Raw genomic sequence first — 26,467 nt, 5'->3', positions numbered from 1 at the left:
TGGAACAGTAGTACTTTGCTCATGAAGAAGGTAGAGAAACAAGTTAATCTTATAGCAAATACCCAGTTTGATTCCCTTCAACAACAGACTGTAGGGCAAACAAACAGAGGCCAAAATTCATCATTGTTATTTGAATAAGGCCTGTCAGGTCATGTCTCAGGTTGGGGAGTGCAGACATGGGAGGGCTGTGTCTTTGTGTACTGGCCATGGACAAGGGGCTATCTGTGGCTGACTGAAGTATGCCTGATGTTTTACAATGTGGAAGTGATATGCTAGGATTGTTACTCTAAATTCTTCCACTGTGACTCCCCTTTTGCACTTGGAGTTTTTGTTGGTTAGTAAAATATTTCCTTACATTTTGACTTGCTCTATTTTCTTTTCCTAATTTCTGCTGGAATCAAGCTATTAAGGGTTTACTCAAACATGCTTTCATATATATATATATATATATATATATATATATATATATATATATATATACACACACACATATATAATATTATCCAAATCTTAGTAATATGAGCATTATCTCTTTTTAGGTCAGTTGCTAATTTATCTGCTTAATCTTATTTTAGCCACCAAAGTCCTTGGAACTGTGAAGTGGTTCAATGTCAGAAATGGATATGGATTTATAAATCGGTATGTATATCTACATGTTTTAAGTTTATACCTATGTTTTGCCATACTTTATTAGTGGGTTGTATAAATTGGAAGGTAATTGATGAAATGTCATTTGTAAATTACTAGTCATTAAATGTTAATTAAAACACATTTCTAGAATAATAATTGATAACTTCATACAATCTTAATCATTAAAAGAAAAAAAAAAGGATAGGAAATAAAATCAGAAATGGGAAGAGCTTCATATCCATAATGTTACTGATGGCAAAATAGACTCCTGACATGTTTGAACAGTTTCTTTAAGGCCACACACTAGTGAGTCTCTGAGCTGGACCTGGAACCTAGGTCTGATCCAGTTCCTGTGGGGAACTGTGTTTTCCAAAAATGATGATAACTTTAGAGTGTGTAGGACCTGGGGTGACTGCACGCTGTTTGGACATAAGCTGTTTTTATAGGATGTGTCCTTTGCTCCGCTTTGCTGCTCTTCCTTTTTTTTCTTGTTGGTTTCAGTTGTTGGGGGGTGGGGGTTAAGGGTGGTAGCAGATCTGTTTTAAATTTCAGTGTAAGGAGAGCCTAGTTCACAGCTGTGCCCTGTCCTTATAACTGTCTCGCTTTGCTTTTGGAGGGAGGAAAATCTAAGGCTCTGGTTACATACCGCGTGATTTAGGAAGAGGTGAGAGGAAAGGAATGTTTCTGAATGTGGAAAACTGCTTGGATGTCAGCTCTGGTAATGTGGAGGAAAGCTGGTATCTTGTCGAGTTGAAAATGTTTTAATGAGACTCTATCCCAGCTAGCTGTCTTGAGTTTAGAGGAAACAAAAAATTGTGGTTTTGATCTAATCATTTTTTAAAAAGTTTCTGCACATCCTCACTAGAAAAGTACTGAATTATGAGACTTTTTTTTTTTAATTCACAGGAATGACACCAAAGAAGATGTATTTGTACATCAGGTAAGAAGGATTATAAATGTTAAGTTTTCCATATGGGTCTGGTCATGGGGCCTGAACTCTGGGCCTGGGCGCTATCCCTCAGCTCTTCAGCTCAAGGCTAGCGCTCTACCACTTGAGCCACAGCGCCACTTCCGGCTTTCTTTTTGCTTATGTGGTGCTGAGGAATCGAACCCAGGGCCTCATGCATGCAAGGCAAGTGTTCTACCACTGAGCCACCTTCCCAGCCCCAAGGAGGGAAATCTTAAATACATGTTTGTTCCTTTTCCAAAAGTGAGTTCTAAAAATCATACATAAACACTTCTGTGGTCCATTTCGGGATAAGAGCTCAGTTTCACATTTTTTAAGATTGGCAGATGCTTATACCATTGTATTAACTATTTTCAGCTTCATGTTTGCAGTTGAATGAAATAATGATCATTTAAACTAACAGTTTAAAGTTAAAAGACTGTCCTTGGTAAAACTTTCCTGTTCCCTGTCTTGGTGTGCATGTGACTCTGAGCTTCCTTCAGTGCTTGGTGAGCTGTAGAGGCCGGCAGCCCCTTTTGTTGGAATGTTTCCCCACAGGGAAGGGAAGGGTCAGAGTTTGTACATTTTGAACTACATTTATTTTTTGATGAGTTGTGTGGAATGAGTGTTTCTATTAGCACTGTTATGCTAGTGTATTCGTTCTGGAACTTTGTCTCAACGGTGTTTTTTTTTTTCTCCTGATTTTTATTTCCTCTGTTTTAGGTCTGTAAAGGTATTGGGATAGAATTTGACAGTTGGAGGGCTGGGAAGGTGGCTCAGTGGTAGAGCACTTGCCTTGCATGCATGAGGCCCTGGGTTCGATTCTTCAGCACCACATAAGCAAAAAGAAAAAAGCCGGAACTGGCACTGTGGCTCAAGTGATAGAGCGCTAGCCTTGAGCTGAGGGACAGCACCCAGGTCCAGAGTTCAGGCCCCACGACCAGACCCCCCCCCCCCAAAAAAAAAGAATTTGACAGTTGGAGATAGTGGTGTCTAAAAAGCCCTCTGATTTCTATATTTATTCTTGAGCAGATGCATTGATACTGTACCTTGATGATTGTAGTTGATTTCTTTTTCAAGAGATCAGATACTTTTAAAGTCATGACAGACTGAAAAGTGTTGTATGCTGTAGCTGCAGACTGGTAGGTGTTAGGGAGCTTCTCTGCTGTGGCCAGCATTGGCATCACAGCTTGCTGGAGCCTGTGACCTGGTTCTGGCCCCCTGAGGAGGTGTGGTGAGTCACCTCAGTGTGTTGAAGTCAGCCCAGTTTAACAGGAAAAGGGACTCAGCCTGCAGGGTGGGGCTGGCTTTGGAATGGCGGCAAGGGCTGTGCCTGCGCATGTATCCTGTCCTAAGCTGCCTTTTTCCTCTGTGGTGTGGGTGAGGTCTCTGCCCTATTGACTCACTGTGTTTTTTTCCCTTACCCCTCCTACTCAGAGAAGGGGAAGGGCTGGATTACACACACCTAATCCCTCTCTAAAAGTGAGGTTGACCTAATTTCATGGGAGCTCAGCCCCTTTAACTGTTTAGGGCATCAGCCAAAGATACAGAAGTTTGTTGCAACAATGATTTGCCCTTTTCTTTTGATTGAAAACTGTGAAAGTATGCCTGGTCCTGTCTATTCAGGAGGCTGAGATGTGAAGCCTGAGGTTGAAAGCCAGTCTGGGCAGAGAGCCTGTGAGACTCTTCAGTTAACCACCAAAAAAGACACAAGTAGCACTGTGCCTCCTCAGCAAGGCTGAAAAATAACTTCACATCTTACACAGAAACACAAGCATACATTTTAGGTGAAGATGTTTTGTAGACAAGAAAAACTGATGACTTCCAAAGAATTTATAAAATAAATGGTTTTATAGTTTATTTGGAGATCAAGTAAACTTGAAAGTGATAAAATTGTTTTGATAGTGTTGTGCAGTGTCATTGCAATATGCTGAAATAGAACCTTCTGTTTTCTTTCTTAACAGACAGCCATCAAGAAGAATAATCCACGGAAATACCTGCGCAGTGTAGGGGATGGAGAGACAGTTGAGTTTGATGTGGTTGAAGGAGAAAAGGTGAGCAGTAACCACGATGTAACAGTTTTTTGCATAGTCAAAGATTTTTCGCTCCTTTGAATTACCTGTATTTTAGGATTTTTTTTTTTTTTAGGAAAGGAGAAAGTGATTTTGTATTTATCATTGTTTTGGTGAGGTGGTTGGAGCTTGAACTCGGGGCCTATTGCTCTTGCTCAGCAGAAATAGTTTTGATTATTGAATGCTATACTAAACATCTTCAGTATATGAAAACCTTTTTGATGGAACTGGGATTTTCACTCAAGGCCTCATAATGGTGTCCTATCATTTTGAGGCACACCCCAGCCCAAAATGCTTTTAACTTCTCATTTCATAAAATAACTTCATTACTGAAGAAAAATGCTAGTGTTTTCTGGCATTAAAAATGCATTAAAGCTATTTTGGGACAAAATATATTTTTTTATTTCTTCCTCTTTCCTTTCCTTTTTCATTTCCCCATCCCCTTTTTCCCTTTCCCTCTCTTCTTGGTTTTTTTAAGGCTCCTCCTGCTTGAGCCTTCCTAGTACCTGAGATGGAGGGCTGTACCACCATGCCAGGTGTCAACAGATTTCTTTTCATAAGAACGCTTCCTGCTGGGCATTGTGGTTCATGTTCTCCCAGCATTTGGGAGGCTGAAACAGGATTTGGAGTGCAAGGCTGTCCTGGGCTACACAGCAAGACTGACTCAAAAACAAACAAACAAACAAAACACAAACCCAAGAACAATAAAGCACAAGATTTTCTGTTTGTGGCCACTTAAGCTAACTGAGTTCCTGTGCTCATGGGGGTATGGTTTGTAGTGGCTATAAGCAACAGCTTTCCTGGGCAATGCATAGATCCTGTTACTTATGTAGCTTGTCCTAAGGGACCTTGGAGACTGGACACAAGGTGCCTCTGAACTGAACTCATGTGTTACATTCTAGACTCCAGGGTGCCTTTGGGAAGCCCCAGGGCTCTGTGGCCAGGGTTCACCTTGGCCAGGTCCTCTTGAGCCTCTGTACCAAGCTGCAGAACCAGACATATGTGACTGGAGCCAAGTTCAGCCCCTCCGGCCACCTCAAGTGCATATCTCAATGAGTAGAAAGGATACTCCCTGATCCCTGTGTGTTCACATGCCTCCCCGGTTATGTTCCCCTAGACATGCATCGGCCCTGTGCCCTGTAATATGGCCACTGTGCTGTTTCCCCCTTAACTATATTCACTAATAAATGCTAGATCTTGGCCCGCTACCAACCATATATAAAGGTTGTAAGCATTTCTGCTTACAAATAATAAAGACAATTTCAGTAGAAGAGGATTCATATTTGACCATTGCTTTCTATCTTGGGCCTGTTTTTAGAAATGGAATGTATCTAAATAAACTTGCAACTTTGATTCAGCCCTTGCGACAAGTGCCATGGCAGGAGCTTAGATTCTAAACTAATTCGATGGAGTGACTTCACCCCCATCTTCTCTCCCTGGCCCTTCCTTCACACTGTCCTGATTCCTATGGTTCGCAAACTCTTGAAAGACAAAATTGCTTTATTTTTTTTTAATGTACTTTGAAATTTAAGTGGTTGCCTTACCAGTATGATTGACAGAGTATCTGTCAAATTCCTTGGAATTTCACATCACTTTCCAGCAACTTTGTGGTGCAGTAATCTGTGGTAACCCATCCAGCTCTTAAAATATTTTTTCCAGGTTGTTTTTACTTTTGCTTGTTTTCAGAATTCAAACTTTTACAAATTGATCCATATTCTTTATGAATTCCCTGTCACAGTTAATAATATCACTGCAACATTACTTATTTGTCCCTGTACAAGGGTTCCTAAGTATGTATCAATAATAATAGGAAGGTCTAAAGATGGATTGCAAAGTAGTCCTTGTGTTTTTAAATTAAGGACTCTTGGCTGCCACTGCCAAGGTGAGAGAGGTTTCCTCCTCTGACATGGGAGGGGAGGCTGCCCTCCCCCCTCTGACATAGAGCTGGGCACCATAGGGGCTCATGGGGGGTACCTAGGTAGCACAGATGTCAGCATATTCTATGAAGACTGACGTTGCCCGTGGTTCTGTCCCATCAAGGAACATTCTTCTAGGTCTTACATTGCTTCTACTTACGCAGTTGTGTTTTCTTTACTACTTGCTGTTCTTGAACTAGGTCACCCATGCAAGCAGGCTTAATTTAGCCAGCTGCGTACCTGTAAGTCAGGACATCAAGCACCTTCAGCATGTAGGTAAAATTGAACCTATATTTGAGATGACAATAAGAAGGAGTCACATTGTAGCTGACCAAGGCTCTTGTGGAGGGAAGTTAGTTTGATTTCTTTACAATGTGGAGGTTCTGTGTTTGTTTTCTTTCTCAGGGTGCTGAAGCAGCCAATGTGACTGGCCCAGATGGAGTTCCAGTGGAAGGGAGTCGCTATGCTGCTGATCGGCGCCGTTACAGACGTGGCTACTATGGCAGACGCCGTGGTCCTCCCCGTAATGTAGGTTGTCTTTGTGCCTGACCAGTTATTGAAAGTTTTCTCTTGGTTAATATTAAGTATTAAATGCAAGTCTTAATAGGATCAGAGACATAAGCATACCTAGAGATACCCAATCTGACGACAGGATAAGAGATTTTTCTTTTTTTGTGGGGTGTGGGTCAGGCAACATTTAGTGCCAGAATTTATCCATAGCTATCAGTCTCATTGGAAACTTGCCAGTCAAGTTGTATCCATTGAATGCCCTTTCTGCAAGTCACAGAAGTGTAGTTATCTTGTAATGAGGAGATTACAGGTAGGCAGTGCCAAGATTTTCCAAAGCTTTTCCTTTTCTTGGTACTTTTGTTTGGCCAGAATGTGGCCCTGTGGCACTCACTGGCAGAGGGGATTCGGGTTCTCACTGTTAGGTTAAGTCAGGTTTTTGGTTTTTTTGTTGTTACTGACACAGCTGACCTAAGAAAATCATTCTTTGGTGACAAAAAAAATAAGGATAAAGCTTGAGAATAGGTAGTACAGCTACCAGTCACAAAAGTAGTAAATAGCTGTGCGCTGGTGGCTCACGCCTGTAATCCTAGCTACTCAGGAGGCTGAGATCTGAGGATCGCGGTTCAAAGCCAGCCCGGGCAGGAAAAGTCCGTGAGACTCTTATCTCCAATAAACCACTAGAAAATTGGAAGTGGCGCCATGGCTTAAGCTGTAGAGCACCCTCCTTGAGCTGAAGAGCTGAGGGACAGTGCCCAGGCCCAGAGTTCAAGCCCCACGACCAACAACAACAACAACAAAAAGTAAATAATGTAGCTGTTTTATGTAGCATAACATTTTGCTGTTATTTCTAAATAAAAAAGCAGCAAATAAGTTAGAGATCTTTTGTTCTTTAGTTTGGTCACAGATCAAAGAAAGAGAATTGTAGAAACCCATCTAGTTAGAACTTAGGAGACTCAGTTTAAAGAAATCTAAAGGCTTTTGCAAATAGAAGTAGGGACCAATGCCATAGAATATGACACCATAGAGTTTTGAGAGCACAGATAACTGACATGCAAAGAAAAACTTGAGACTCGACATCTTAGTGGAATGAAATACCTGCAGTCATTCCTTCCAGTGGTCTCTGTTTTGGTAACATATCTCTCTCTCCTTACTAAGGTGTTTTCCTCTTTATTCTCTCATCTTTACATCCTGTCCAGAGTGACTTTATCATATTTCTTAGTGCATCTCATCTGCTTCTGTATTTTTCTCACTCTTGTTTTAATTGCCATATTTGTTTTTTTAATTAATAAGCCATGAGGGGTAGAGATTAGGAATGAGCTACTATAGCAATTTACTACATTATCTTATTTAATAAATTTCATTGTCATTTCATTAACTTTTAGGTTCATACTCATTCTCAGAGATCTAGCTGTGATCACTTTGAATTCTTGGCCAATTCAGAAGTAAAAGTGATAGAAAAATCTTTGAATTTTTCTAGGAGATGTTTTCCTCCAGAAACGGAAACAGGACGTAAGGAAAAAATGGCACAAGTCTGGAAGTGTACATAAGTGGATGTCTTCTACTGTTTCCAGTAAGCACCACCGGTGCTGCCATTATAATTGTCTTACAGAGTTTTTCATGAAGGATTTGGCTGTATAAAACTGATAGAGGCATTCCTTCAAAATGCTTATTCTTAAGAGTTAATATTGTGATGAATATTTCCTGTAGAAATATATTTTTTGTAATTATGAATTGTTTCTTGATCCTTATTTTACATAGAGTAGAATGGCTTGATATTTCTGAAATTTGAATAGTTGAGCCTATAGGTGAGTCTGTTTCTACTGGGGAATGTAGTTTTTTTGTTTGTTTTTTTGTCGGTAGTAGGACTTGAACTCTGTGCCTATGCACTGTCCCTGAGCCCAAGGCGAGTGCTCTACCATTTGAGCCACAGCGCCACTTCTGGTTTTCTAATGGTCCATTGGAGATAAGAATCTCACAGATTTTCCTGCCCCGGCTGGCTTTGAACTGTGATCCTCAGATCTCAGCCTCCTGAGTAGCTAGGATGACAGGTGTGAGCCACCAGCACCTGGTGGGAATATAGTTTTGCATGTGGGTTTTTATTCCCCATAAGAAATGAGTCCACAGGGGCTTTTGGTAGTTCCTAATGTATTCCTTGAAAACTTAACTTTTCATAAATAATAGTACTGTTTACTTATCCCTCTATGAAGTGGGTTTTCAAATCACAAAGCCCTTGAGTGGTTGTTGGTGGCCACATTTGTTAAAATATAAAATGATAGTATGTGAAATAGTAGGAAATTATAGAAAATGTGCCATTAATTTTCGTTGTTAGTATGGTCTCTTTTTAGAAATGGTTAACATTAGGACATATTACTGCTAAAGCCCAATCAAAATTTTATTAAGTTAGTGGTTCTCTTAAGTTTTTGGTTTTGACCTCATTTATCTGTGTAGATGCTACTGTGGATCTAGAATTTTTATTTATGTATGTTAATACTTACTATTGTATGAGAAATTAGCTCATTATTTGTTTATTTAAATAACATCAAGATTTTTACCTTGAGTGAGAAGAGTGGCATTGCATTATACTTTCATAGATTTCTCTGGTGTGTGGTGTCATGGACAATGCAGAATTCTCTGATTCATGGTTTCATAGATGATGGCTGGATTCTCTGAAGTGTGGTAGCACAGGCGATGGTTTGGATCTCCTCTGGTTCTGGTGCGTGGTTTCACAGGCGATGGCTGGATTCTCTGGTGCATGGTTTTCATCGGCGATGGCTGGATTCTTCTTTGGTTCTGGTGTGTGGTTTCATTGACAGTGCTGGATTGTATTACAGTTTTGCGTGTAGACCGTGTGTCATTGTCCCCAGACCTCACGCTCACCAGGGATGATGAGGAAGAAGGCCAACACCACTCAGTAGCATCCTGAGACAACTGACTTTGTGGTGGCCCTGGAGACTCAGTGCTACAGGCAGAAACCATTTAGGCTCCCTTATGCTCATAATGTCATGAAGTACATCCTTTTCTTGGTAGTGTCCTGGCTTTGTCCCAATGGGCAAAGGCTGGGAGACACATTGGAGGAAAATATAAGTCGTGTAGTTAGTTCTCCTTTGGGTTAGTCAAGTCATATTACTAGTTCTAATTAGATGAGACTTAAATCTGTTAATAGGTAGATTGCGCTTGCTTTTCTGCTTCTTGATATTTTATCTGCATAGATCTAATTTAATCACAGTGTACTTTATCCCAGGTAATCTGGGGTAAATGCATTTTGTCTGTAAATAACTGATTGTTCTGGGAAGTTTTTTGTTTTTTTTTTTTTAATTTTGGTTTTCTTTTGGCGACTTTCCTCCTAAGTGGTTTTCTTTGGTTCTGTCCTTGCTGAAACTTTCTCTGAATCTCTGTTTGTTTGCTTCGCTAGTACGCTGGGGAGGAGGAGGAGGAAGGGAGCGGCAGCAGTGAAGGATTTGAGCCCCCAGCCACCGAAGGGCAGTTCCCAGGGGCGCGGAGTCAGCTGCGCCGCCCCCAGTACCGCCCCCAGTACCGGCAGCGGCGGTTCCCGCCATACCACGTGGGACAGGCCTTTGACCGGCGCTCGCGGGTCTTTCCCCATCCCAACAGAATGCAGGTAATGCAGAATGCACCAGGACTTCCATCCTTCTCTGCCTCCTCCTCCTCCATCTCCTCTTCCTTCTCTTCCTCCTCTTCCTCCTCCTCCAACTCCAGCTGCTGGAAATAACACCTGGCTTGCGGCTTGTCCATGCTGCAGAAGCGGATGCAAGGCCTTCAGTCGGTCTTTCCAGAGAAATCATTCTAGAAACGTTTGTAGAAGCACCAGCACATGGTCATACCCATGATAGGAGGGGACCCAATTTTATAGAACAGTAAGAAAAATGGAGGCAGGTGGTATGTGTAAAAGTGTGGATAAGATCTGGACTTAAATCTCATCTCTGAGAGTTATCTATGAAGTTTTGTGAGATGAATATAGGTATTTAATACCTATACCAAAGGGTGAGGACTTTCAAGTTAAATAAAAAGAGTATAACAACAAAATGCCTGCAACATAGAAAACACGTTTAAAGTACCAAATTAGATGAGGGTGCTGACTTTTCAGGAAAACTACAGAGAATGTAGATGGTTGTTGAGCCTCATGCATGGGAAAATATTACTAGTAGAGCTTTTGTGAATTTATTCTGTTATTAATGAGCCTTGTACCAACTTTTTAGTTTGCAGTTAACTTGGAAAGTGAGGAAGGCGTCCACTATCTGCAGTAGCCAAAGGTTTTATCCTCCTCTGTGTCCCTTCTACCACCTGCCCCACCCCATGTAATGTGGCAACTGAGCATTATGTCCAGCCTGTTGTTTGTGACACTTCTGTCCCATCATGCATGGCTGTGTTCTTTCGGCATTGCTTCTTGTTTTCTCCTTGGACACAACAGCTGCCCCTGACAAATGTACTAAGAATAGCAAGTTGAGTTCACATGTATGGAGCCATTGGGTATGGAACACTTGGAAGGAAGTCTGGACGTGAAAAAGTCGTGGGATTGTAATGCATATTTATGTTTAATGCCTTTCTTTGATAACCACTCTCAGGATTTAATTTTTTATATGTTCTATTTTCTGAGAAGAGTGTATTTCACCTTCGGAGTTTCAGGTCATGGTGCTGTGTGGTGTATCGTGCAGAAACTAAAACTAAAAATAATTTTGAACATGTGTGTTCTATTCACATAACTGCATGTGCTATTGTTTTTTTTAAAAATTCAGGCTGACCTTTGCCCTATTCAGTGTTAGAAATTAAAAAACTGATTGCAGATTGCTTCAACTTTCCCTTAGAATTTTCTAAAACACACTGTCATATTTTTATGTATCTACTGATTTAAAATCTCCTTTAAAGCAAATGTTAAAATTTCTTAAAAGTGTCTTCCTTATAATAAGGTAGCTTGAAGGTCCAGTGTGTTGTCTTTGGAAAGTATATGTAGACTCTATGAAGGGTAAAAGCTATTAAGGTAAAGTAGGAAAGTTATATTTTCTTCTGTGTGTATTGTTCTTTAAGACAAAGTAGCAAGATATGTCCAGGACAGAATGATTTTCATTGTTAAATGTGTGTGTGTAGCTACTACTGAGCTGCTAGCAATCATTTATAATCTTTGAGAAGAGAATTATTTAATAGAGCAACAATGTTTAACACCAAGTGGCAGATGTCTGAAATTAATGTTACTCCATTCTTTCTACAGCCTTTGAAATGAGCAGTGATTTCCATATTTTTTTAAAGTAACTTTTACCTACATGAAAATGGACAAAAAGTGGCAGAATGTGATTTACATTTTTTATCCTTTTTCTCTCCGAGTAGCAGAGGTTGGAAGGGTCTGAAGGTGTACCTGGGCGGGGGTTGGGGTGGGCTGGAGGGGTCATGAATGCTTGTGAAAGTAGGGAAGACCTTAGTTTTGCTCTAGGTGTGATTGGAGGGAACACGTTTAGAAGGTCACTGTCTCAGGGACAACAGTAGGGTGGGGAGAGGTGCCTCAGGCTGCTTCCAGTGGGCAGATGATCGTCCCTGGCTTGTGCTAGCAGCGGGAGGTGAGAGCCAGCAGTCAGGACAGGAAGAGATTTTAAACACAGAAGTAACAGCTCTGAATATGTGGTGTATGGAGTAAGCAACACGTTTGTGGTTGCTGACTTAAAAAACTATGAGCACAACAATGAAAGATTGGGTTTGGGAAACAATTTTTTGAGTTGTGTGTATTTTCCTGTATTAAACAGTAGCCAAAACAAACAAAGCAGAGGTAAAAAGTTGCAAGATGAAGTAGCAAGATATGGTTCATTTAAGTGAAACTGAGAAGAGACCGAAAGGTGCAGAGGTGCAGGTTTTTTAAGTACCATCTTGCAGGAAGGTTGAAGACGAGACTTGGAGCTGCAGTACAACCTTGCATTTATAAGACACCCTCCTGAAAGCCATAGGGTGGGGTGAGATAAACTGTCAGTTGAGTGAGTGTAAGTAATAAAATTATAGAACTCACTTCTGGGACATAAACGTTTTAAAGACCGAGAAGACAGGTGCCAGCAGGAGACTGTGAAACAGGACAGGCTGGGAGGGTGTATTTCAGGAAGGAGTTCTGTCCAGTGCTGCCAGTCGCTAGAGGAAATGAAGCTGAGGAGTGGTTATTAGGTTTGATCTAGGAGGTTAGTGATGTGGTGAGGACAAAAGTGGGAGGGATTGCATAGACAAAGATTGAGAGGGTTTCTTTGTGATGTGATGAAAATGGCTTTCTTTGGCTTTCTCTGTTGAAGATGAATGAACCAAATGGACTCACTAGAAATCCACCAAATGACCCAAATTGTGGAACACTGTATAGGCAGTGAAACCCCAGTGTAGTCTGAGGGTTGGACTCTGAATCTACAACTTTTCTGTAAGTTTTTCTAAGTAGAGAAAACTGTGGATGCTCTCTGGTCGTGTTTACAGGTCTTGATAGAGATTTGGAATAAACAAGTTAAGATGTATAGTGAAAGAGAGAAGGAGGGGACAAATTGGGTTAGAATGGGGAGTAGGTAGCAAGAAAGAATAGAAACATTTTTGGTTATGAGCATGAGCTGAGAAGAGATTAGAAAGTAAATAGACAATCAGGTAGGTTGATAAGCTTGATGGATTGTCTTCATGACTCTTTTGATTGTCTTCATGACTCTCTCTTCTGATTGTCTTCTGACTCTTTTCTTACTGAAATACAAAATTGTAATGAAATCCTTCATTGGGAAGAATTTAATGATTTATTTTCAAGAAAGAGGTTGGGATATATTTATACCGTGATGTCTCTCAGGTGTTAGTGGTGGGCTTATTTTTAGTTCTTTCTAGGGCCTGGTGTGCTGACATGCAGTCTGCCCCTGAGTTACATCACCAACCCATGGTTCAGATTTGAATAAGTGCTGGTGAGCACTTAGTGAGGTGGAGGTGGAGTCAGGTTGTAAAGTTGTTGTGTTGGAATGTGTTGAAAATGTCCCAGTGGTCACACGTACTGCATTCTTTTATATGAAATAGATTGTCTTCCAAGAGGAGAAAATGTTGGCTCTTAAAATGTTGTAACATGTTGTGCTCTGGGGAAAAGGTGAAAGACTGAATTCTCTTCTTCCCTTTCCTGTCATTTGTAAACACCTATCAACTCACTAGTTCACTGTTATAACTGAAAGAGTTCAACTTATAGTGGAGCACTATTTTACTTTGCAAAAAGGAGTTCTAAGGTGGTCTCTGGTGGCTCAAGCCTACTATAATTGTAGCTACTCAGGAGGCTGAGTTCTGAGGATCGGAGTTTGATGCTAGCCCAGATAGGAAAGTTTGTGAAACGTTTTTCCAAGTAAACAGGAACAGCCTGGAAATGGAAATGTGTGGTACAAGTGGTAGAGCACCAACCTCGAATGAAAAGCTAAGCAAGAGCACCGAGGCCTTGAGTGCAAGCCTCAGTACTGGCATCAAAAAAATTAAACAGAAAAAAGCAGTTCTAGAGGCCAGGCATGGTGCCTTGTATCTGTAATCTCAGATACTTGGGAGTCTGAGATCCAAAGTATTGTAATTAAAGGTCGGGTTAGGCAAAATAAAAACAAAAACAAAAACACATTTCAGTCAATAGCTGGGTCTAGTGGCATACATTTGTCAGGTAGGTAGGAACATTATTGTCCAGGCTAGCCTGTACGGAAACATGAAACCGTAGTGGTAGAACACTTGCCTAACAAGCTTGAGGTCTGAGTGTAAACCTCAGTACTGGTTTGTGTGTGTGTGTGTGTGTGTGTGTGTGTGTGTGTGTGGAAATCCACAGCTGTGTGTTCTCTGACCCTGTTACGTACCAGGCCATGACCCTCATTTTCCTTCTGCTCTCATTGCCCCATCTAGGCTGGTGAGATTGGAGAGATGAAGGATGGAGTCCCTGAGGGAGCTCAGCTCCCAGGACCAGTTCATCGAAATCCCACATACCGCCCAAGGTACCGTAGGTATGTAACTTTTCTACGTAGGTAATGACGAATGGAAGCCTTGAGCTATTGTAGAATGGATATGTGTCTGTTTTGTTGATCTATATATGTAATTGGAAGATGTGCCTGCTCTGACCATGCCTTCAATATTTGCCTATTCTGTATTGTCAGATATTGTTGTAACAGTTTCTTGTTTTTGACAACTGGACTATTGCATTATACCTGTATCAAACCATTATTTATATTCTGCAGCTTGTGTGTGATGTTAATTAATACGTAACTCTTTTACCTTTTTTTTTTGGTTGGTCGTGGAGCTTGAACTCTGAGCCTGGGTGCTGTCCCTTAGGTCTTCAGCTCAAGGCTAGCCCTCTACCACTTGAGCCACAGTGCCACTTCCTTTTTTTTTTTTTTCTTTTTTGAAGACAAGGCCTTGCTATGCTGCCCATACTGACTTCAGACTTGAGATGCTGCTTCAGCCTACTAAGTGCAAGGGTTATAATCATGCTTTATTTTTATTAAAGAGACAAACTGATGTTAATTGGTGGGCAGTTCAATGGTAGTGCTAGTAATGGAAGAAGAATTGCATGTCAGTATTTGGGATGCTAAATATTTTTAAACTGAAGTTTTCTAATGTATGGATTAAATGAGGCTCTTGATCACATTGTCTTCTTTAAGTTCTAGTCTGTAGTTTAATAACTATATGTTCTCATGCAAGTTTGTGGACTGAAGCTGCAGCCAACAGGTCCAGAAATTGGACATCAAGAAATCTACAATGGCAGGACTGAATGTGCTAATGCATCTAAGATCTTGACTTTAATGTTTGTAGTGATGTTAAACATCACGTGTTCCTCTTGCTGTTAAAATTACTATTGGCATCAGTGTCACAGCAGGTTATTTTCTTGTGTCTGATGTTTTGAAAAGACCCTTCTGACTTTTTTTTTTGGTCCATCGTGGGTCTTGAACTCAGGGCCTGGGTGTTGTCCCTCAGCCCTTCAGCTCAAGGCGAGCGTTCTACCACTTGACCCACAGCGCCACTTCCGGTTTTCTAGTGGTTTATTGGGGATAAGAGTTTCATGGACTTTCCTGCCCAGACTGGCTTTGAACTGAGATCCTCAGATCTTAGGCTCCTGAGTGGCTGGAATGACAGGTGTGAGCCACAAGTGCTGGCTCTCACTGTTTTTTTATACTGTAAGCTTTAGACCTTTCATCTAACCCTGAGGTGAGTAGAAGTAGAACTTCCTGAATGACGTTTCATTCTACCGGTCAGTAGCTTCCTAACTAAAATGCTGGGAACCAGAATCATAAAACATTCCATTGTTTTTTAGATTTTGGAATATTTACTGGTTCAACATAGTCATTGGATTTTTAGATGAGAGAAGATCAATCTAACCTGCACATTGAAATTTCCCTGTTTAGATGTATTGAAAGAATAAATATATGCGTGGAGAAGGATTGTAATTCTTCCTTAAAAGATTCAGTCTATTTGTAGACAATCACTCATGATGATAAGTCACTAGGTTTTAGCTCTCACTGCTTAACCATTTACCTTGGGAAGTCACCTCTGACCTTCTTGCACTGTGACAAGAGTAGCACTGTCCTGGTTATAGATTAGTGCAACCCCATGTTTGTCACCTCTACCTCTGATGTTTGTCACCTCTTTTCCTCTGAAGTTTGTCATCTCTACCCTTTTTTTCTGTCATCTATACTCCTGATGTTTGCCACCTAAAATAGGCTTTTGTTTTTCCCCATGTTTAGTCCTCTTAGTCTCCACTGGACTGCATGGGGACAGATCCGGGATAATACTGTGTTTCTTGTTTTCTTACTCTTCTGTCTCAAAGTTCCTGTCAGGGTCATAATATATGTTCAGTGTATACAAATATGTGTGCAAATAAAAAGAAAATGATGGTGAAATTAGGCTTTTGTTTTAGACAAAAAATTTTAATTTAAACAATTTTTTCCATTCCCAGTACTGCCCTGTACTTGACTCTCACTTGACTCTAACAACAAGCCTTGAGAACCCTGTCACTGTATTTGTATTTGTTCTTGTTCTATGTACATGCTGTAGGGGGCCTCCTCGCCCACGGCCTGCACCAGTTGTTGGAGAGGCTGAAGATAAAGAGAACCAACAAGCGGCCAGTGGTCCAAACCAGCCATCTGCTCGCCATGGATACCGGCGTCCCTACAACTATCGTCGTCGTCCTCGTCCTCCTAATGCTCCTTCACAGGATGGCAAAGAGGTAAAGCCATCTGGTCCAGGTGGGTGAGGTTGGGTCAGTCTCTACTAGTAAGGCAGTCGAATCAGAAGACTGAGGTTTGGTCAGTCTTTATTAGGGCACACTTTAGAGGTCTTATTATATGATAACCTGACACATAGGAAATATAGCACTTCTCTTTGTATCAAAATTTAGTGAATGGCTTGATTATAGCAAGCTAAAATGTTTAATTCCATTAATTGACATTCCCTGAAAAAATTACTCATGTTAATTGGGACTTAGAGCTAAACATTTGGGTGTCTCTTGGTGAGGATAATATTCCAGAGAGAGAGAGAGTTTCCTCCAAGCCTGAGTTGAAAGTAGTATACATTGGAGACTGTATGGTGGGTGGTGGTCTTTGGCAAGTCATTTGGAAGTTCTCTTCTGTGGCTTATACATGTAAAAAAAGTGAAAATGTTGCATGGCCATTTTCCTTCAGAGGTATGAAAATATACCTTTCAGTAAACTTCCCACAATCACTGTTTGGTTCTGTGTTTTAGACCAAGGCAGGTGAAGCACCAGCCGAGAACCCTGCTCTGGCCACCGAGCAGAGCGGTGCTGAGTGACCCCGCTCCCCAGGCCCCTCCACCACCCACAGGGTAAGAGCCCAAGTCTGCACTCGATGTGTTCAGTACTGCTGACCTGTCAACGGTAGCCCAGTTGCTGTTCTTGTGATGCATCCATGCACATGCAAATCCCTTGTATCCATTATGGTTCTGGGGGACATTTTTAGTGGTTAATTATCTGATGGAATTGCCTCGAGTCAATTTTGGGTTGTGAACTTGCGGAACATCATTGATGATGGCAGACTCTCTTAAAAAAGTTTGATTTAATTTTTCCCAGGTGACCTAAAGAATTAATGACCATTCAAAAATAAAGCACACCTACGACCTTACCAACACCAAAGAAACAGCTAAGCAATAAAGTCGACGACTAACCAAGATGTGGACATTAGAATGTTTGCTATTATTCTTTGTGAAACTAACAGCTACAAAATGAAAATGTCAGCAATTTTTCCTGCAATCTGCAGTCCAGGAAAACCCGCACAGAACGCAAGAGAGAACCCTCCCCAGTTTCAGCCACCACTAGGTTTCTAGTTTTTCCTGGTTTTTACTGTTTTGGTACTATGAATTGAAAGAAGAAATATTAATACCATATGGGAAGAACCCCTACCAAAGAAATCCGAAATATATAGTAAATGCTTTTTTTTTTTTCCTTTTTTGTTCATTTTGGATGCTGGTGCTAAACTTCCAAGTGTCATGATTTAAAAAGAAATTTTATGCCCTTATTTATTTCTAGAATGAGGGGAGGATCACAATTTTTGATTTCTTACATGACTCTCTTTTAAAATGTGCAGTAAGAAGTTCCTCAAAAATAAAATTGTTACCCTTCAAAGGAACAGGCGTCTCACTTGCGTATGTTTTCCCATGTTTGTGTGTTCCCCTCCCCCACTGTATTCTCTTGATTAGTCATATGGGTTCCAGATAACAGTAAGCGGGTTTTGTTTTGAAATGTGCAGTTGGGAATTAGCAGTTTGTCTGAGTTGAGTTGTTTGCTGTTTTGTGTCTGGTAATCTTCATTGAGGCTCGTTGAGGTCCTTTGAGTCATATCTATCCGACTCACCAGTAGTTTCCTCAGGCTGATGACGGAGTCAAGTAGTTGTCTTTAGGTACCCATGGGGGGCTGGGCTCCAGGACCTCCTGTGCCTCCACCCCAAACACCACAACCTGATGCTGCCCATCCTGTGTGTACCCTGGATGCTGCACTGCAGACGGGGCTCCCCGCCTCCCCCATTAGGGTTAGGCCGTCACACTGCTCACCCATGTCCAGCACACCCCGACAGTCCTTGGGAACCTGGGAGGCCGTCACACTGCTCTCCTGTGGTCAGCACACCCCGACAGTCCTCGGGAACCTGGGAGGTCATCACACTGCTCTCCTGTGGTCAGTGCACCCCGAGAGTCCTCAGGAACCTGGGAGGCCGTCACACTGCTCACCTGTGGCCAGCACACCCCAACAGTCCTCAGGAACCTGGGAGGCCGTCACACTGCTCACCTGTGGCCAGCACACCCCGAGAGTCCTCAGGAACCTGGGAGGCCGTCACACTGCTCACCTGTGTCCAGCGCACCCCGACAGTCCTCAGGAACCTGGGAGGCCGTCACACTGCTCTCCTGTGGTCAGCACACCCCGACAGTCCTCAGGAACCTGGGAGGCCGTCACACTGCTCACCTGTGGCCAGCACACCCCGAGAGTCCTCAGGAACCTGGGAGGCCGTCACACTGCTCACCTGTGGTCAGCGCACCCCGACAGTCCTCAGGAACCTGGGAAGCTGTCACACTGCTCACCTGTGGCCAGCGCACCCCGACAGTCCTGGGAAACCTGGGAGGTCGTCACACTGCTCACCTGTGGCCAGCACACCCCGAGAGTCCTCAGGAACCTGGGAGGCCGTCACACTGCTCACCTGTGGTCAGCGCACCCCGAGAGTCCTCAGGAACCTGGGAGGCCGTCACACTGCTCACCTGTGGCCAGCACACCCCGACAGTCCTGGGAAACCTGGGAGGCCGTCACACTGCTCACCTGTGTCCAGCGCACCCTGGTGGTTTTTGGGCCTGGATGAGGAGGAGGAAGACACTGGGCCTGGTGCTAGGGCTCCTGAGCTCAGAGGATGTGTCAGGCGGCAGGGTGGACAGCTGTCTGTCTGCTTACCCCAGGTGGACTGGATCCCTTTCTCCCACCAGGCCAGGTCCTCCAGAGCCAGAGGGAGTCAGCAGTGACTGGTGCCTTAGGCTGCTGTAGTGCGTGCCATCCCTCTGTTCTCCAGAAACATGCAGAACCCCAGGCTCATTCCAGGAGTATGCCTAGCAGAGCCCAGACACCCTGCAAAGGGCTACTTGTGAGGAAGCTGGCCACAGTGAACCACTTGAGCACTCTCAGGGCATTTGGCTTTCTCCCATTCTGAGTAGGCAGCAGGCTGTCCTGAAAGTTCTAGAACTCTGATTTGGGCAGCTGCTTCATGTGCACATTGAGAGAAGTGGATGGGAGCCCCTGTTGCTGACTATTGTTGGGCCTGCGCCTCCCGAGAAAGGTCACTTCACAGTGTTCAGAGGCCCACATGTTGATGGAGCGGGAGGCCCCTCATCGGCCTTCAGGCCCGTGGGGAGGAGTCCCTTCCCTTAGCATCCTGACACCCAGCCTCTTTCTTCCCTTTCCCTCTTCTGGTTTTCCCAGGCCTCTCTGAGAAGAAGGGTGTGGATACACAGCCTGTTCCACCCTCCCCCCTTTAAAGGGCCAGCCTGGCCTCAGTGGACACAGGCAGGATGCCATGACCAGCTGGAAGAGCCTCTTCATGTACCTTCCTGAGTCACTTTCCCTACTGAGTTTACAAGGGACGTCTTGGGTGTTCCAAAGTACAGATGACCTAAGCGCTGGGATCCTGCTGATGCAGCATCAGCAGGGTAGAGGCTCACCAACTTCAGAAAGTTATACTTCTGTTTCTTGTTGTAATTTTCCCACTGGTCCCCAGGTTGAGAGCTGAGGCCAGGGATGCCAGACAGACTCAAGTGACCACCTGGCTGTAGCTATGGCCTGCGAAGGACCCTGCTTTCCATAACTTGTTGGGCGACCTTTGGGGGAGACACTGTGGAGAGTGTGTAGAAAGAGCAGCACATTTATGTGTTATTTCCCTAGGGTAGCTGACACGCCCTCAGGGGTGGAGTGAGTGTTGGTTCCCACCAGAGGGTGCTCTATGTGCATGCACCATCTTCCCCTCAGGACCTGGGGTGCAGTGAATGCTGATTCCCGCCAGAGGGTTGCTAGGTACGTGCATAGCATAGTCCAATCCTCAGCTCCCAGGGTGCAGTGAGCATTGATTCCCAGAAGAGGGCGCTCTGGGCATGCACACCATCTGCCTCTCCTCAGGTTTCATGGTGCAGTGAATACTGATTCCCACCAGAGGGCACTCTTATGTGCGTGTACCATCTTCCCCTCCTCAGGACTTGGGGTGCAGAGTGCTGCTTCCCACCAGAGGGCGCTCTAGGCTTGCACACCGTCCACCTCGCCTCAGGACCCAGGGTGCAGTGAGCACAGATTCCCACTAGAGGGAGCACTAGACATGCCCACGGTTGTCGTCGTCCTCAGGACCAAGGGTGTAGTGCGCACTGAATCTCACCCCAGGGAGGTCTAGGCATGCTCACAGGCCTCTTCTCCTCAGGTCCCATGGTGCAGTGAGCACTGATTCCAACCAGAGGGCGCTCTAGGTGTGCCCACTGGCCTCAGGACTCAGGTGCACTGGACGCTGATTCCCACTAGAAGACATGGTAGGCACGTGTGCACTGTCCTCACCTCAGGACCTGTGGAATAGAAGACATGCGGAGACCATCTCATCCTGAAGCTGAGAAAGTACACAGGTTAAGTGGTTCTGCCTAACTCCATTCTTGGGAAATGATTATCAGAGTCGGAATTAAGTGAAGCCGGGTGTTGTGGCTCATGCCTGTAATCCTAGCTACTCAGGAGGCTGAGAGCTGAGGATCATGGTTCAAAGCCAGCCCAGGCAGGAAAGTCCCTGAGACTTTATCTCCAATAAATGACTCAGAAACCTGGAAGAGGCTTTTAGCTCAAGTGGTAGAGTGCTAGCCTTGAGCTGAAGAGCTGAGGGACAGCGCCCAGGCCCAGAGTTCAAGCCCCACGACTGACAAAATAAATAAATAAATAAATAAATTGCAATTTGAGAGACAGTAAAATGTGTTCAAGATTATTAGAGTGAGGGTAGCAGAGAGGAAGGATAGGAGACTGGAAAATTAAGATGCCACAATCACAATATGTAGAGTTAATAGTTTAGCACACATTGGTGGTTACAAAACACAATTTGTGAGTCTGTTATGTGCTGTCCTGGATTGTGGGGGCCAGGGCAGGGTGTTTACCTGCATTCCCAACTCTGGGCACTAGGTGTCAGCAGTGCCTGCCCAGGAATGTCTTAACTAAATTGCCAGTATATCAACTGGAGAGCAAACCTCCCTGATTGAAAACAATTCATGACTCTGATGGCTTTGTACAACTTGGACAAATCCTGCCAGGGGCTTCTGATTGTGTGCAGGCCCTCCATTGCCCTTCCTTAAGGAAGTCACTACCTGGCAGGACCCTATCCCGTTCTCATCAGGTAACAGGCCCTGTAAGAACCAAGCACCTTGGAGTCACATACAGCCACATCGGGTCCCCTGGCTGCCTACTGTCTGCCAGAGCTCAGAGGACTCATCCACAGGATGGTCAAGCTCTGGAGGACGGCTGCCTTTTGTGTGACCTTACAGTGTAGCTCATTGCTATCTGGTGTTTGGAGCTGAGGAGGGCCCTCCACATAGACTCCTCCCGGCCTGAAATGATAAACCAATCCAGGAACAGATTCCAGGGCTGCCTGTACCCAGGACTGCTGGGTAATATGGCTGTCTGAGTGTCAATAGCTCCTGAGGAAAGCAAGCAAGCACGACTCTAGATACCCGAGAGGCATCTCCAGGGAAGAAGAGAAAAGAGAGTGTGGACAGAGCAGAACATTTATGTGTTATTTCCCTAGTGTGGCTCTGACACACCACTGAAGACTGGCTGGTTTAGAGAGCTGTTTGCACAGCTCTGAAGTCCAGCGGCTTGGAATCAGTGTCTTCTGGGCCACATTCCCACAGGAGGTACAAGGCACAGTGTGTTCTAGGTCTTTGCTTCTAAACCTGTGGGATCAGAGTGAAGTCTCTACAGAGTATCATCTCTGTGTGCATTTCTGTAACCCAATTTCCCCCTTTAACGGGCAAAATAATAGTGGGTTAGGGGTGATCCTCAACAACAGGGACTGAAATTGATCACCTGCCAAGAGCCCATTTCCATATAAGGTCACATTCATAGGTACCGGGTGATGAGAGCATCCATATATGAACTTTGGGAACACAACCCATTACCATGTTCCTGATCTGCCAGCAGCCTCGACTTCCCTATGGACCTCACGGCTCCTCTGGGGCTCCAGCTCCTTCCTGGGCACCCAGCAGATCACTGTTGGCCCGGCCTGCTGGGCCTGAACAGACAGACGCTGTGGTAATTCAGTGAGAGCTGGGACAAGACTGCTCTGGTATTCCAGGCAGTCAAGTTTGGAGCAGGACACTATTCTATCTCAGGGCACTGAGGCATTGGGACACTTCCTCAGGGCTTCAAGTTTTCCTCTGTCCTGGGAAGAAGTAGTTGCAGTTACAGGCTAGGAGGAGGAGGGGAGCACTGCAGGGTGGGCAGGAGCAGGAAGTGAGCAGTCCAGGGGCAGGGCTTGTGGGGCTGTGATCTGAGAATGGTCCTGAGTCCTGCAGAGCCCCAGTCACCGCCAGTGTCTGCACCGCTCCCGCACCACCCCCCTTAAAGACCACTTCAGGCCCAACTCCCGCCTTTCTCCCAGTGCAGATCTGGGCAGGGCCAATGGCAGCACGTCCGTTCTGTGATGGACCTTGGTCACTGCCAGCTCCGCATCTCAACGGGGCTCGGGGGTCTGGGTCTGCTCCGAGTCGGGCCCTGCTCTGAGTCAGGGCTTGCTCCAGGTCTGGCCTGCTCCAGGTCCAGGCCTGTTCCTGGACCTCTTTGGAGTCAAAGTCCCGATCCATTGCTTTTCCGGGGCTGGGAAGGTGGCTCAGTGGTTGAGCACTTGCCTTGCATGCCTGAGGCCCTGGGTTCGATTCCTCAGCACCACATAAGCAAAAAGAAAAAAGCCGGAAGTGGCGCTGTGGCTCCAGTGGTAGAGCGCTAGCCTTGAGCTGAAGAGCTGAGGGACAGTGCCCAGGCCCAGAGTTCAGGCCCCATCACCGGACTCCCCTCCCCCCCCCAAAAATTGCCAATGCCATTATCAAGAAATTCCATGATGGAGTAAAAGTTTCTTTCCTATCTGGAGTTTTATTCCTTCAGATTTTTTGCACATTAAGAAAAGTGTGTGTGTGTGTGTGTGTGTGTGTGTGTGTGTGTGTGTGTGTGTGTGTGTGTACCTAAAGGTTACAATGAGAGTTATAGCTTAACAATCTTTTTTGAACTAACCTAAAACAGAACTCAGTTCATCTTTCGTAATTTTAATGAGAACCATGCAAATTAAATCTTACCACTCTTACTTTATAGAGAAGAGGATCAGTGACCTAACTAAGTTCATTTGACATGTAGCCAGCTGGGTCTGTATTTCAGTGAGCATAGAATAACTCTCCGCGACTCTTGTATGCATGCCTGAATGCCTACCCTCTACTCAACTCATAAATGTGTGAATGCAACTGCAAATTCAGTAGGAGAAAGCAAATTGCTGTCACATGAAATTGAGTATTAGTGCAGACATGACCCATTGGCTCACGTATGTAGTCCAAATTAATTGACAGGTTGAGATATGAAGCTTGACCTTCAAAGACAAACCTGGGCAGAAAAATCTGAGATTTCGTCACCAGTTAATTACAAAAAAGGCAGAATTGTATGTATACCTCAAGGGAGTACTACATCAGTCTTGAGCATAAATGCTATTATGCAAGGACATGAGGCCCTTTTATATCTCAGAACAAGCACAAAAGAAGAAGAAAAAATCACTGCAAATTGCTACCTCTTTTTTAAATTCACTGTATCTATCCATCAGCATGTTAGAAATCCTATAATAATAAAACTCATATAATTTAAAACTTCTCTCATTTAGGATCTTTCACAATTATCAAAACCTTCTCTCCAGGATAGCCCTCGCTAGCCATAAAAAAATGCATATCAAAACAACATTGAGATACCACCTCACCCCAGTTAGAATGGCTAAAATCAAGACACTAATAACAACAAATGCTGGAGGGGATGTGGACAGAAGGGAACCTTACTGCATTGTTGGTGGGAATGTAAACTTGTTCAACCACTTTGGAAAGCAGTATGGAGGTTCCTCAAAAGACTCCACATAGAACTCTCCTATGACCCAGCAATCCCACTTTTGGGCATTTACCCAAATGTTCACAAACAAGACCACACTAAAGCTACCAGCACGACTATGTTTATTGCAGCATTACTTCCTATAGCTAAGATATGGAACCAACCCAGATGCCCCTCAGTAGATGAATGGATCAAGAAAATGTGGTATATATACACAACGGAATTCTATGCCTCCATCAGGAAGAATGACATTGCCCCATTTGTTAGGAAATGGAAAGACTTGGAAAAATTATATTAAATGAAGTAAGCCAGGCCCAAAGAAACATAGGTCCCATGGATTCCCTTATTTGCAATAACTAGTATATGTCTGAGTCAAGCAGAAAAGGTCAGATAAATTAATGTTAGGGAAATGAGCCCTAAGATATGTATTCAATGTTTTTCTTTCATGCAATTGTTTCTAACAGATTTATAAGATTATTTCTTTGTTGGTTTGTATGTCCCTCCCCCACGGTATAACCTCTTCTTTCACTGTATTTGATGTTGGTATAATTTGTGGAGGGGAAGGGAAAAAACGAATTGTTTAAATAGAGATATAGATGTACCCATTGCAACAATGAGATGTACAAGTCGTTATGTTGAAAACAAACTTTACAACTTGGTGTGTGTGTGTGTGGGGGGAGGATGGGAAGGGATGGGAACGGGAAACGAAGGAGGAGGCTACAATGCTTGATAAAAAATGTACTCATTATCTTGCCCATGTAATTGTAACCCCTCTGTACAGTATTTTCACAATAAAAAAATGCATGGGAAAAAAAACCCCTTCTCTCCTTCACGACCTGGGAGGGAAAAGCTGATTCCAGTACAGGATTTCAGACAAAAATCTCCTGGGACTTCACAGAATTGGTGTTATGTGGAGCAAATTTATGCCCAAGCTACCACTACCTGGAGCAAATTTATGGCCAAGCTACCACTACCTTAGTCTGTTCCCAAGATTTTGCTTTTTATGACACCTTAATAGCTTTCCAAAGCATTTTGCAATAGTCTATAGCATTGTTTTATTAATTATGTTCCATACTGATGCTTTTACATCTGTCCCTATACTTCCAAAACGTTGTATTACACATGCAGCTGTAAACACTAGGTGGAGTGCTGCAGGGAAAAGGAATTTACACATTCTCTATTTTATTTACTATATCATTGATTTCAATGGCAAAGTTTTACGCTCCTCTTTAAAGAGTAATTTATTTAAACAAAAAAACATTTGCAGGCAATAATAGGGGATCTGATTTCCCCTGCAACTTACCCCGTGTTCTTAAATATCTGAAAGCAGGGAAGCAGCTGAAAGCACAGTGGAGATGAAAGCTGGTACTCCACAATGGGAAGCATCTGAAAGCAAAGTGGAAATGAAGGCCTTTGCTACACCTAGGACAGAAAGAGAAATGCCATAGCATAGCTCACTCACATTCTCTCTTCTTCTGAATCTCCGTGTCTGTGTGGCTAAGACTATGACCAGACACACTTGTGAAACTGTGGCCCCTCTGCTATATATCCACCTTGTTCTTGATTTCTCTCTTTCACTGCTCTCTTATTGTTTCCTCTGTCTTGCTGTCCTGAGATCAAGAATAGCAGTGGTAAACTTTTCTTATGTCCATATTTCCAAAATGAGGGCAAAGACATGATAGGTTACCTATGCTTCTTAAATGTTGATATTTGTTTATAAATTGTTATTTAGCTTGAAAATCAAAATGATTGAAGTTTGGAACTTAATGTATGTTTTGGGAATGATAAAGATTGCTTGTGTGTGAAATAAGAAAATATAGGTTAGGAAGGAAAAAAAATACTTTTATTTTGTATGGTCCTGGGGCCTGTTTTCTAAACCTGGACTCTGAACTTCATTTGCCCAAAGGAAGCACTGTACCACTTGAGCCACAGCACCACTTCTGGATTTTTCTGAATAGTGTATTGGAGATAATAGTCTCATGGACTTTTCTGTCTGGGCCTACTTTGAACCACAATCCTCAGATCTCAGCTTCTAGAGTAGCCAAGCTTACAGGTGTGAACACTTGTTCCTAACAGAACATGATTTTAATTACAAAAATAAAGAAGTAATGGGATATTTATGGAGTATAGTTGACTGGTATTTGTTAATTCTATTATTTTGTGTTTCACTCAAGTCCTTTGAACTAATACTTTGTTCTGTCTCAATGAAAAGAAATATTTGGTATTTTGAACAAGAATTAATTCATAGCCACAATAAAATATAAATATCATATATTGAAATAAAGGTATGTATGAATAATAATGAGGAGTG

General features: G+C 43.4%; 1 protein-coding gene and 1 non-coding gene across 2 annotated transcripts; both read left to right on the top strand.

Annotated features, from left to right (window-relative positions):
- Positions 1-539: 539 nt before the first annotated feature.
- Positions 540-17,668, top strand: LOC138835296 (Y-box-binding protein 3; the record flags this gene model as incomplete). Its single annotated transcript, XM_070033859.1, has 9 exons — positions 540-639; positions 1,537-1,570; positions 3,541-3,630; positions 5,970-6,092; positions 9,487-9,693; positions 13,941-14,038; positions 16,083-16,254; positions 16,770-16,868; positions 17,113-17,668. Coding segments are annotated over 8 exons (890 nt in total), but the record flags the coding sequence as incomplete, so codon positions are not given.
- On the top strand, positions 4,374-4,509 carry LOC138835361 (small nucleolar RNA SNORA70). The gene has a single exon (XR_011374564.1). It is a non-coding gene; the product is annotated as a small nucleolar RNA SNORA70 (small nucleolar RNA).
- Positions 17,669-26,467: the final 8,799 nt, after the last annotated feature.

The sequence above is a fragment of the Dipodomys merriami genome, unplaced genomic scaffold (assembly GCF_024711535.1).
Source record: "Dipodomys merriami isolate MVZ:Mamm:240054 unplaced genomic scaffold, mDipMer1.0.p SCAF_233, whole genome shotgun sequence".
In the NCBI taxonomy this organism is placed as follows: Eukaryota; Metazoa; Chordata; class Mammalia; order Rodentia; family Heteromyidae; genus Dipodomys; species Dipodomys merriami.
The sequence above is the reverse complement of the archived record's forward strand: the minus strand, read 5'-3'. Positions and strand labels throughout refer to the sequence as shown.